Source organism: Pithys albifrons, chromosome 2 (genome assembly GCF_047495875.1).
Source record: "Pithys albifrons albifrons isolate INPA30051 chromosome 2, PitAlb_v1, whole genome shotgun sequence".
Taxonomy (NCBI): Eukaryota; Metazoa; Chordata; class Aves; order Passeriformes; family Thamnophilidae; genus Pithys; species Pithys albifrons.
In genome coordinates this window covers 45,843,931-45,857,009 of record NC_092459.1, presented here as the reverse complement: position 1 = coordinate 45,857,009, position 13,079 = coordinate 45,843,931, and the positions used below count along the sequence as shown (strand labels likewise).

At 37.5% G+C, this 13,079-nt stretch overlaps 1 protein-coding gene across 2 annotated transcripts in view; it reads left to right on the top strand.

The window, feature by feature from the left end:
* SLC22A16 (solute carrier family 22 member 16) overlaps positions 1-13,079 on the top strand; it is a 36,406-nt gene that overhangs the window by 15,087 nt on the left and 8,240 nt on the right. For both annotated transcript variants that reach the window (XM_071548906.1, XM_071548907.1), the window contains 6 exons: positions 3,904-4,380; positions 7,038-7,155; positions 9,024-9,573; positions 11,450-11,577; positions 11,947-12,056; positions 12,556-12,655. In XM_071548906.1, coding sequence (XP_071405007.1) covers positions 3,904-4,380; positions 7,038-7,155; positions 9,024-9,573; positions 11,450-11,577; positions 11,947-12,056; positions 12,556-12,655 — 1,483 coding nt within the window. The remainder of the gene's footprint in view (positions 1-3,903; positions 4,381-7,037; positions 7,156-9,023; positions 9,574-11,449; positions 11,578-11,946; positions 12,057-12,555; positions 12,656-13,079) is intronic.

The following is a 13,079-nucleotide window of genomic DNA, read 5'->3' as shown; positions in this document are numbered from 1 at the left end:
GCTTAAGACTGGGGAAGAGCCTCAACACAGCCACAGCAAGGGGTCTGGGGTAAAACTCATCACCCAGAGGTTCAAAGGGAGGTCTCCCAAGCTAACCATGGAGAAGGCAGCAGCTCTATGTTCCACCTCATTCAGGACTGTCTGCTCTCCCAGTCTCTGTTCCAGCAAACCTGTCTACAATGAGGCTGGACTTGTGGCTTTGCCCCTCTTCAATCTTCAGCTGTTCTGGAAGCAAAGTTCCATACACCTGTAGTATTCTCCATCCCATGTATCATCCTCCCTGCGTGTTTTCTGTATCTTGTCACTAATGGTCTGACTAATTCCTTTTTGGTAACCTTGCAAGGTAAGGGATTTCCTGACCTTTATACCACTGCTCTTTCTAGAAGAAAAGCACTTCCTACCCACAGAAGATTGTCAGCAGCTCATATGACTGGGCTTTCCAATCTAGCATTAGTGTGGGTGCTGTTACAACACTGCTGTAGTCAGCAATGAATTTTGCCTTCACAGCCAAACAGGGCTTTCAGGGTATTTTTTGTGTGTTTTGTATATGTATACATATGGAGAGAGGCTTAGCCAGCCCAGGGTGGAATTTTACTGGAGAGAGCAGTAAATAGTTTCTACAGGCAGGGGAGCAGCCCACTAGTGTGGTGTGGAATGCCTTCAGACACTGGTGTTTCCAAATACTTTTCTAACTTCACATCGGGCCTTATTGTCCCCTGTTCCTGCTCCCCCTGAAGGCTCCTTGGCTCTTTTATTGAGCAGTCAGATGTAAAACCTGCAGTGCAATCCATCCTATAAAATTCTGCAACAATGTAGTCATTTTGCTTTAAAAACACATTTTCCTTTTGTTAAATGTTGCTAAATATACAGCATAAAGGATGTCTATTAATGTATACCTGGCATTCTGTCTGACTTTTTGTGTTTGCTTAGCGTTGGTACTGCAAATTAGGGAAGAAAAATAATGGTACTACAGAGTGGCTTGCTTTGTTGGAACTGAATAAGATTTTCATAACACTAAAAATGGAAGAATGTTTTTACAATAATCAGTTATATCTAATGCTAAGTTAAACCCTTGAAAGATGGGTGAAACATGGCATGACACAGATATTTCTTTAAAATGAATCCTTTGTTGCTTTTTATAGTGGTAGAAACAAAGAAAGGAGACAAGGAAAAGAAAGGGCAATGAACTGTAATTTGTGTGGCAGTAGAAAGTAACTGGAGGGGGATAACTGATAATTCTGTACAATGAAGTGATAAAAAGCAAGGAAGATTTATTCAAGGTTGCACAAGGGTGTTTTATAAGCCAGTAATAGTCTTCCATTTGAAAAGGGGACATCGAGATTAGATTTAATGGGAAGCTTTCCAACAGAAAGATTTGACAGCAGAGCAGCGTGTGAAAATGATTATTGAAATATGACCACAAGAAGTGTTTGGGAAGAGTTAAGATAAAACTTGCAAGGGAGTAGTTTGAGCAGAGATTAACTACCTGCTCCAAATCATAGCCCTGGTGATACTCTTGGAATTTGGGTTTTTGAAAATTAATGTAGTGCATTGTCTCATGCCATCTTCTCAGTCTGTATCCTTACAAGGTGTTATCTTCCTTCAAGCCTCTCCAACAAAAAAGAGCAAAAATATGTTTTTTGTTGTTCACTCTTACTGGACAGAAGAGAAACTATGAACTTGATATTTCTTGTATTGCAAGAACTAATTAGGAAACTCAATAAATATATATGATTTGAAACTATCTCATTCCTCTTCTGTCTGGGAAACATCAGTTGGGCTATCTGACATTGCAATTTTCTGATGCCTAATGACACATACTGCAAATATTGGGGATCCTGGTTCCAGGTCCAACAGAAGATGTAACTGCACAGCTTCTAGGAGTTTAATTTACTAATTTTCTAGAGGTCTTTTTGGCCTAATTTCAGGTATTCTGCATACTGCAACAATAGCCCAAGTTGTTGAATTTGGTTGTGCTTTGCTTTTCTTAAAATGAGTTTTTTGATGGGAACAGTTAAATGAAACTAGAGAATAGGAACTAAAAAATGTTGTTGACCATATTTGTCTGCAACAACTGGGTGACAAAAGTTTTATTTCAAAATAACAGTCCAAGATAGCCCCAAAGCCTTTCAGAGCTGTTTCAGCCTTGTCTTGGTTTATGGTTAGCTACTTAGTTTGCACGAAGCTTTTCTCTTGAGAAGGCATTGATAGACTTGGGGGTTGCTGTGGTTACATTCAGTTCCTCTTGACTATATCTCTTGGTTTTATTGGGAAAGAGCAGCACAGCACCTGTGTGAGGATTGCCTTGCAGTACCCTCAAGAGGGAAGTGGAGCCAGGGTTTGGGCTGCCATGGTGGATTTAACAATCCCACCCACTCCTCAGACTGCTGTGGAAAAGTCAATAGAGCTGTTGTTAAGAGAAAGGGGGATTAGAAGGATAGGCAACTGGGTTTACAGTTACCAAAGAAAGAAAGAAGAACCACAAGATAAAAAGCGAAAGAGAATGAGGATGGTAAATGGCTGTGTGTTATACAAGAGAACTATTTAATTGGAAAGGTTAATTGGACATTAAGACATAGTATCCAGTAAATTCTATTTAAATACTTTGGTCATAGATAGTTTAGAAATTAATTAAACTGTGATGGTAAATGATTTAAAAGTTCTAGGCTATGTACTGTTGAGATCTTTATTCCAGGAATTCCAGGCTAGATTAGATACATTTTGGCGAGGAGTATCTAGAGATTGTATTTGTTAGAGGGAGTAAAATTGCTCTGACTTTTCCCAAAAGACATTTCAAAGTAAAACCAGTTATTAGACATAATTTTCTATAACTTCAGAAGAGATAGCCTCTGATCATTAAAAAAAAAATATATGCTTTTGTTTCATGCTGTTAAGGCCTAGTGCATATTGCACTACAGATGTATATATTGAAGCTCATCAAATGCTTCTTCAAAGTATTGTAATTGATTAGCCTTCAGAAAATAAAAAAGGGAAGCCAAACCAAAGCTATTTCATTTTTTTAAGAACAGATTTGGTAGTAATTATATGCATAACTTAAATATTTAATTGAGGAAATGACTCCTTATGATTAAATTATCAGAAACTGTCTAGAATTTGCAGACTTGGATACTAGAGTTCATTGCAAGCCTTTTGAAGTTCAGAATACATGTGCAATTTTTATACTAAGGTTCACTTGCATCTCAAGCAAGTTTTAAAAGCTGTTAAAATGTCAAAATTCAGGTTGTGCATAAAACATTCTTTTACCATGTTTGCTTTATGATACAATCTTTACTGGATAACTGCACACCCTGTCTAAGCCAAAACCCAACCCAGCTCACAGCTATGTTTTGGTACAAAACATTTCACATTGTTCAGATTCTATCTTCTTCTACATGTGTCTACAGGTAGTCTCTCTTTGTCTTTTGGAGGCAACAAAGAGAGATGGTGATGGAATACAGTTATAGAGATACAATTAGATAAAATGAGAGGGGTCATGTGCTTAGTTTGTTTTATTTAGTGCCCATATCTCTAACCTTAAGAACCTGAATTTGCTACATTTTGGGGTTTCTAACCACTCAAGTAATCTAAGGCCTTATTCTAAGGGGATGTGCTACAGAGAACTGGAGGGTGGAAGATTGCTTCAAACTAAGTGCTTAAGTTCAGAATTGTTTCGTTTCAAATGGCCTTTAAGAGCAGCATTTATTTCTTGGCAATAGATTACTGTGGATCTTTTTCTCATCTTTGGTCTCTTGCAGGGCTTAACTAATATTGAAGCAGCACTATACAACAAAACACTAGACACCTTAATGGTGTCTCCATTTGCTGATCTTCCAAAACAATTTGTGTTGATTTTTTTTCACTTGTAGAAGGCTTTTCAATCAATTTTTTTCTTTCCCTTTACAGATTTCAAGCATGTGTTTATTTTGCATCTGTCTTCCAAGCTATGTCCTGTGGGATCCATTACTTGGCATCTGTGTTCATGGCTGTTACTCCTAACTTTGTGTGTGGGTTCCCTGGAAATGTGAGTAGTATTCTTTTCCACAACTCCTCTGCATCAAGTATACAGGACATCTGGACACTGTGGACATCAGCAGACAATTACATTGTGGTCCAACTGGAAAATGGAGAAATTTGGGAACTTGACCAATGCAGCAGATCCAAACGAGAAGTCAGTTTGGATCTTGCATATGAATACAAAGGCAACAAGTCTGTGTTTTCTTGTACTGATGGATTTCTCTATGACGATACAAAGTGGAAGAGCACTGTAGTTACACAGTGGGATCTGGTCTGTGACCGGGAATGGCTTGCAAAATTAATCCAGCCTACATTCATGCTTGGAGTCTTGATTGGAGCAGTGATTTTTGGGGACATTGCTGACAGGTAAAGTGCTATCCTCTGACAATCATAGCTTCAGACTGCAGTAACTCCACGTGTATCTGCCTGATTTGTTGTTTCCATTCATTGTGTATTCAGAATTATGTGTTCAAAATTCAGGAAGTTTGGATATTGCTTTATTCACAGATCTGTTTAACTCAAAACCTTCTTCTCATAGCAAGTACTAATTTTAAAATGTCTTTGTAAGTAATTTCCTCTTAGAATTTTTTTCTATCTTAGGTCATCCATTGCTCTAGGCCTTGTTGCCTGAAATTGCCCTGTGCAGCTAGGAGGTGCCTTTGGATTTTTATATATTTATTTAACAGGAATAGCAATAGCTAATTATAATAGCAATGGTAAAACCTGGGAGGAGATTTTCACCTCATTTTTTATGAGGAGAGATTTCTTGTGGAAATGTAGATTTTTATTTTGTAATATGATAAACAACTGAAAGTCTACTAGAAGGTTAAATGTGATGTATCTTGAAATGTCCTAACCTCTGTCATGAATACATCTCAGTGGGGCTGATGCAAAAGCTTCAAGGGTTTGATTAGGTTCTTAAATGCCAATACGCTGTTTTTCCTTGCTGTCCAATTATAGTTTCTCTCTGAATAATTAGCTGAAACTTCAGTCTCTTGAAGGTTAATCCAGAGAGGAGGAAAAATGGGTGTGAGAGAGCTGTCCTGGCCTTACTTATTTTCTAGCATGTACAAAGCTCTGTTTGAGCACGAGGAGAGTCAGTCCATGGAGGGATTTGACCCAAGCAGCCCCTTGCCCACAGTGCCAAGGCTGTCCTTCAGCCCATTCCCATCCAACACTTTCTCCTCGGATGTTATCTCAGATCACACACTGAGATCGAAAATAAGAGCTGGACTCAGAAGCAATAATGAGATTCTGGATGAATGTCTGTATCCTCCTGCTTCTGTTGGTTTTCTCTGAGCACAAACAGACATATTCCTGCCTCAGAAGAACCACCAGCTGTGCCCCTTTATCCATAGGAGAGTCAAATATCCAAGCTACGTTGTACTTGGGTTTGTCTCAGGCAGTTTATATACCTGTGTTTCACTTTGAAGCCTGGTTTAGAGTTATTTTTCTCTTTCTGTAAAGGAGCTTGTTAACTGACAGTTCTGTAAGGTGGAGAGTGATGTTATATCCCCCATCTAACAGTATAAGCAGAACAAGAGGATCAGGAGGGTTGTTTTCTGATTTCCCTTCATTAGCACAACACTACAGTGTGACAGTTACAACATGGGAATTTTTGTTTAATTTGGCGTTTAGAACACATGGAATTAATCTGCCTCCCAATCCAAGCCTTTGTAAAACCCCATTTAATACAAAACTAGAATATAATGCCAACATTTAGTTTGTGTCCCTTTAAATCATTCATAACTTCATTAATTAATACTCAGACATGATTTATATTGTTCTTATTTTCATTAATTCAGGCCATGGACAGCCAGTTAAGATAATACACACATTCTGAATTCCAGATTTACAACTGTTGATTTTACAGCTGAAAGTTATTATTTTCTGACACATTTTGGCTATTGGGAAATAAGTTTGTGTGTTCCTCCCATTACCAGTTAAGATATTTCTCAACAGCAGAGCTCTGATAGCTACGACTCACTGGGATCTTTTCTGGCAAGGTTCAAAGACCAAATGTGCATGACTGCAGGTCAAGGTTGGAGAAAAATAGGAGGAATTTTAATGGAGTACCAAATACTCACAGAAAAGCAAAATGACAAAGGACTCTACACCCCTGAAAGTCCTCAAACTCTCTGTCTAAAAGAAATATCCCCTCTGAAAAGCTGTTTGCAATGGAGTAGATAATGAGTCCAAGAAAATATTACCAGGAAAGAAAAATAATTCCACACATTTTATATTACAGACCATATGCATAGAATGTAATGAATACTCAGTAGGGTATTGTATATCTACTGCCATTTCCTAGGTTTTCTCTTCAGATGAGCTTCTTATTGGTAGCATGTGCTCACTTGTTTAAGGACAACAGGCTCTACTTGGTATATTTTCTCCCTGAGATACAGGAAGAAGAAAAATAAAGATAAGTTATTTTTTACTAAATGCCCTTTTTTTACACTGGAAACTTCTATGTGTTGATGGGAAGCTAGTATCTGACAAGTATACTGTCTCCCTGGATTTCTGTGTTTGTGTATGCATGCGTGTATGCTGTGATTCAGCCAGAAAATTCAGGGGAACTATGTGGTTGTCATTCATTAGAGAATGCAATTTTAAATAAGTGTACAAAGATATGTTACAGAAGCCTTTCATTACTGTCCAAATTGGTTGTCACTGTGGCAAGAGATGGCATCTATCACAGCTAACTTCTGTTAGAAATTATTAACAAGATGCTACTAAATATAAAATATCATATATCCTCATATGTAAGAGTAAATTTACATATCAGTTATGTAGAAGTTAAACTTGAAACTGGAGGTGAACATATTTAATAGTCACTGCACATTCCATTCATAGGAACTTCCTTTTCCTTGGGAGTTGGAATTACCGAAAAATTAATACAGATAACTAAAGCAGAGTTTCTGTGGTGAGTTGTTAAACTTCCGGCTGGGGTCTCTGGAGTTGCAGGTGTATTTTCACAGAATGTTTATGATTATTCCTAATTTTATTGCTGCTGTGATTTGCAGACTGGGAAGACAGCGTGTTATATGGTTCACAAGTGCTGGTCAGTTTGTATTTGGCATCGCAGTGGCCTTCACATTTGACTACTACAGTTTTGTGGTTGTGCGCTTTCTCCTTGCTATGGTAAGGAAGGATGCTCATCCCGGCTCTTTTTATGTGTCATTTCTCCTACCCCTTCTCAGGAAAACCTCCCTTTTGTTATTATTTCCTCCCCTACTTCATTATTCTAAAGCCCCATCTGTTGCACTTATTTCAGCAGAGCAGGGAGAGTCTGAATGTTCTTGGACCACAGCACTTTTCCTCTTTGAATTAATAGAAAGCGTCCGTATGAAGCAGTGTTTGGTACTTCCTCCATCCCAACCTCTGCTGGACTGGTAATTAAATACCAAGTGTGAGCAGCAAACTCTGGATTCTGCATTGCAGCTGCCATTGCATTTCTCCTTTTTGTTAGAAATGGAGTAATAGTTTTTCTTAAACTAGCAAATCTATAATAAGTATTATTTTCATCTCTACTGTTTCGAGTGATGGAGGAGAGATGCACATTTTCTCTTCCATGCATCTCTTTGGTCTTTTAAGCTGTATCTAGAATATTAAATACACAGGTAGATATGTTTAATACCTAGGTGTTTTATACTGTACTTAAAGGGTATTTCAGTATATGTGTGTATGTATACCTACACATATTTTCATAGATATGTGTGGTATATATTCCATATCTGATATATGTTCAATATTTATACAATTTTAAATATCTATTTTACAGCCAAAATTATATTATTTATAGCCTTTCACTACATAATGCATAAAGAAATTAGAATGCCATCACAAAAGAAAAATCATGTAACTTTGTGGGTTAGCTATTTGAAAATAGTCAGATAATTTATTTTATCCCCACTGACAATGCATTACTCAAGACAGAACCTTGCATCCTATTAGAGCTCAGAATTTCCTAGTAGGAAAAATTGCACAATTTCAGCTTTGAACAGTGAGTTCTAAAGTAGTGCTTCTTCTGACTTCCTTGGCCGTTGATGCCAGGGACTGTGGTAGTTTAGAAAAGCAAAAACCTCTGACCAGACCAGTGCTGTAGGTTTCAACTGGCCACTGGGACTGATTTGCAAGCTGCAGGCCTAAAGCTCTAGCCCCATTCTACTGAGATCAGCACAGCTTTCAGCACAGCTTTCCTATCAGCTTCAGTGGGTTCAGAGTTGGAGATTACTAACTGGAATATTTTCAACCAGAAAACTGATTCATCAAAACAATATACTGAAATATTTTCTAGTCTATATTTTCCAGGTGTGTTTTGAAATGTTTTGAGATCCCATGAATTTGATGTTCCTAGAGAAATTGATATATATATATTCAATTAAAAGTACTATAATTCAGAACATGCCAGTAATTGCATTCACTACATAACATATGAGAACCTATACTCATATATATAGATGAGATTCTCTTCCAACATTGTAAAAAAGTTGATTTAACGAGATCATTTACAAGGAACGTAATTCTCAGTAAATTTGCAGTTGTTTGACATGCAGGTTATTAACAGTCTACTTAAAAGTGAAGGTCAAGTGGCTTTTCAGAAGTGATGATTATTTCAGGGGATCTCCTTTTCCTGAGCATCCAGTTTGTGATGTCATTAAGGAACCTGATTTTTGGAGGGGAAGGGCTTAATGACATCAGCAAATTAGGTTCCTTTTCAGGTTCTCTTGCTGGCTGTCCCCCACTGCAGAGAAGCATCCAAATTCACTTCATATTTTTAAATACAGTGTCTGAGGAGGCTGAAGGTTTGAGTGAACTTTATCCTCCAGCTGATTTGTTTTCAGGGTTGCCTTTTTTCTGTCAGTGTGAGATATGCCAGCGTGGTGGCAATTAAGTGTACACAAATGTGGAGTACTGTTAGCTCTTTGTTTTTACTGCTTATGCACAAGAAAAGTAAATAAAAAACTCACTCTGTTTTTTTTTTTCTTTTCTCTCTCCCACACCCCCAGGTTTCAAGTGGCTATCTGGTTGTGGCTTTTGTTTATGTGACTGAATTTGTTGGCATTAAAGCACGAACCTGGGCTTCTATGCATGTCCATGCTTTTTTTGCTATGGGAATTATGATTGTGGCACTCGTGGGATTTTTGGTTCAGACCTGGTGGGTCTATCAGATATTTCTCTCCATAGCAACTCTTCCCTTTGTCTTGTGCTGCTGGATGCTCCCAGAAACCCCTTTTTGGCTCCTGTCAGAGGAAAGATATGAAGATGCACAAAAAGTGATTAATACAATGGCAAGATGGAATAATGTAAACACTCCCTGCAAAGTTTCTGAACTGTGCTCAGTCCAAAAGGATGATCTGGTCAGTGGCAGAACAGGTGAAAATGACACATCCTCAACAAAGAAGCACAACATCTTAGATCTGTTTTGTAACTGGCAAATTGCAAGAAGGACCATCACAGTCTGGCTGATCTGGTTCACTGGGAGCTTGGGATACTACGTCTTCTCCCTCAGTTCTGTCAGTCTAGGAGGCAATGAATATTTAAATCTCTTTCTCATAGGTAAATATTTTTGTACCTTATTCTGTTAATAACAGAACTGGAACATAACATTTAGAAATGTCAGTAGATTTGACAGCCAATTTTTTACTCTGTTCATTCAATTATGAACCTTGTTCTAAAAGTTTCTTGCTAACTCTTCATAAAGTTGACTAACACAGGAGGAGTATCATTCACTCCAAATCTGTTTCTGAAAAAAAAAAAAGAGAATTTTAAAAAATTCGATGTTGTACAAAATTCTTCTTTATCTGTCTTTCTGATTGTAAAACCATATTCTGCTTTTTTCCTCTTTGCCCAACAAGCATATAGCAGATCCACGCAAACACCAAGGGAAACAGATGAGCAACACAAAATTCACACAGCAGTGTTAATGGCACTGACTAGGAAAATAGGAGAAAAAAATTATTTCTTTTATCATCTACAGTTATTATAATAATATCGAGTGTTTCTATGTAAAAACAAATTAATAATTCTCAGAAGCAAAAGTAATTTTAGTTTTCTCAAAAGTTTATTTTTTATTAAGTTGTAATTTTTTAAATTTTATCATTCTGACTATACTCTTTCTCTGGTATGTTGGTTGTTTAAAGGCAGCTCAGTGCATTCAATGCCTGATCCAAAGTCTGTTAAGATCAGTGAAGATACTCCATTGACTTCATAAGACTCTGGATCAGACATGCAGCTCTAAGCCAGCAAAGAATTAAATCATGTGCTTTGCTTTATGCAACTGAATACTCTCAGTGAAGTGAATGTGACTGATCGTGTACATAAGCACACAGAAGAACTGGGGGCTCTCATGAATTCAGTTTGTTTTGTCAGGTATTACAGTTAGACTGATGTGTTGGAGAGTGGATGTATTGCACAAATAACTAAACTGTTAGGTTGGAGTACACTGTATCCATCTCCTCTAAAAATACTTTAGCAGACTAACAAACAGTAAATAATTGCAACCTGCTTCTACCAACACAAGCCCAAAAGGTTGTTCCCTGATATTATAGGTATATACGTACTTAATAAAGGAATGCAGCATGTTTGTTCAGGGCTGTATCTTATGTTCTTCCTTGATTTTGCATTGGACATAATAGCATTCTTCATGAGTGAAAACATGTCCAAACTGGCTTAGGCTCACTATAATTTGTCTTGGGGCAAATCATGTTTACACAGTGTTTGTGAACAGTCCTGGCCAAAGGCCAGTTCCTTTAGAGCAGCAGCAGTTTTTCTCCAGGAAGAGACATTAGGAAGAGATCATCTGTGCTAAGAGTGGGATGTTGTAAGCAGCTGCACTCTTTTTTTTATGGAGAAGAGAGAAAGCTGGACCTGCACTCTATATTTGCAGAGCTGACCCAGAAAACTGGACTTGGAGAGCTCTTGCTTGCCATTTACTGTGCGATGATTTTAATGTGAAGCTGTGGGAGACACCTGTGGCTTCAGTTCTGTGTCCAGGTGTAAGCTGGCAAATCCTGAGAGGTGTGTCGGTGTGACACCAGCAATATTCCTTGTGGGCATGCTTGAGCTGCTGTGAAAATACTTGAAGGAGAAGAGCAGTAAATGTAGAGCTTTAAGACACAACTACCAGTGTCCTAAAAGCAGAACTGTGGCCTTGATGTTCTCTGTAATTTTCCACTCCAGAGAGAACTGGAGCTGCTTTGCACTGTGAAACCTGTTTCCTTTGTCCTCCACTCTCATTACCGTATTTTAGTCTGTTTTCTGCCCTCTATCACAATTTCTGTTACCAAATGAACTAGCTCAAGACACTGGTTATCTCTAGATTTTACTTATTTATTACTCCCTAGATTAAATTAATCTTCATAAAGAGGAAGTTAGAGTTATAACATGAATATGTGTAATCATGACTTAAACCGAAATAATTTCATACTGACAGGTGCTGTGGAGTTGCCTTGTTATATCATTGCTTGCGTTGCGATGGACAAACTGGGAAGGAGAAACACACTCATTCCGTTCCTTATTTTAAGTGCACTGATCTGTGTTTTAATTATGTTCATACCTCAGGTTAGTCACATATTGTTGAAAGTGTTCCTATAGCAGAAATTGATTTTAAGGGCTCTTAAATCAGTACATGCAGCTGCTCTCTCTAAACCATAGAGTTGATTAAAGGCTGATTTTAAATTGCAGCTGCCAGTCTAAGATAGATTTCTGCACTTTCAGTACAGGTTTCACTGTCATTGCTGGAGTCACATGTAAAATGTTCCCAGGACTTAAGTGAACCAGGATATGGACACTAGTAACGTTCTGAGCAATTTTTAAAAAGCAAGCAATTAAGTATTGCTTATTAAGGGTCGCCAGCGTTGAAGAATTTAAATTATGTTTGGAACAGTGTTATTTTCTGGTGATATATTTATTTGTGTTCTCTTCCAATAGGATTTCAATATATTAATTATCTTAGCAAATATGGCTGGAAAATTTTCAATAGGTGTGGCATTTGGCCTTATCTATCTGTACACAGCAGAACTGTACCCAACAATTGTAAGGTAAGAACTTCCACCAGTTATGTATTTTTCATTAACTGGATGTTATTTCATTCCCTTCATTATGTTTCTGCACCCGATCCAGCAACTCTTGGCATCAGCGGTGGTGATCTGAAAGACTTGGGGTGGGATGAGTTCCTCAGCTGCTTCAGAGTTGTCTGGTGTTTGATTGCATCATAGTTTTTTTTATTTATGTTCCATTCCATGCGCATTGATTGGTTCCATTGGAGAACTGGAAGAATACTCAATACTTTCTTAAACATTTTTATGCCTGTCTTAATAGTCCTGGGTTTTTTATGACCAGTGCTGAATGATAATTCTATTTTTAATCTTAATTACAGAAGCAGCTGAATTTCACTACAATATAAATTTACATTGGCTTAGCAACAACTTCCAAGTATAATTGCTTAAAGACACAAATCCTACTGATGTTTTAAGTGTCTGTGCATTTCTAATTGTCTCCTTTAATTGCTACATTTCTTAATCAAATTCTTTTGTCTAGATCACTTGCTGTTGGAAGTGGAAGCATGATGTGCCGTGTAGGAAGTGTGGTTGCTCCTTTCTGTGTATATCTGAGAAGTGTTTGGATTTTCATGCCACTTGTAAGTGTTTATTTCAATGGTGAAAGTGTCTGGTTTTGAAAAGGTGTATGTGTCACTTGCTTTTTCTTTAATAACTTGCCAAGTATGTTTTTCAAGTGACAAAGGCACCAAAAGTTGAGTGTTTGTTTTGAAAAGAAAATTGAGCAAGCCACTCTTGTTTGAAATTTTGCTTCCCAAAGATTAGTCACTTCATATTGTTAAAAATATGGAGCTAAAGCAAAAGGGAGACTTTGAATCAATGAAATATTCGGAAGTGTTTTTATGATCAAAGACAGAAACAGATTTATGCACTGCATCCTAGTATAAAATTCATAAAAATATTTTCCATAAAAATACTCTGCATCTACCATGCAACATTTAGGAAGTGTCATGGCCATGCTTTTTTATAGGCCTAGCAGTTTTTGACTTTGCTCTAGACTTATTT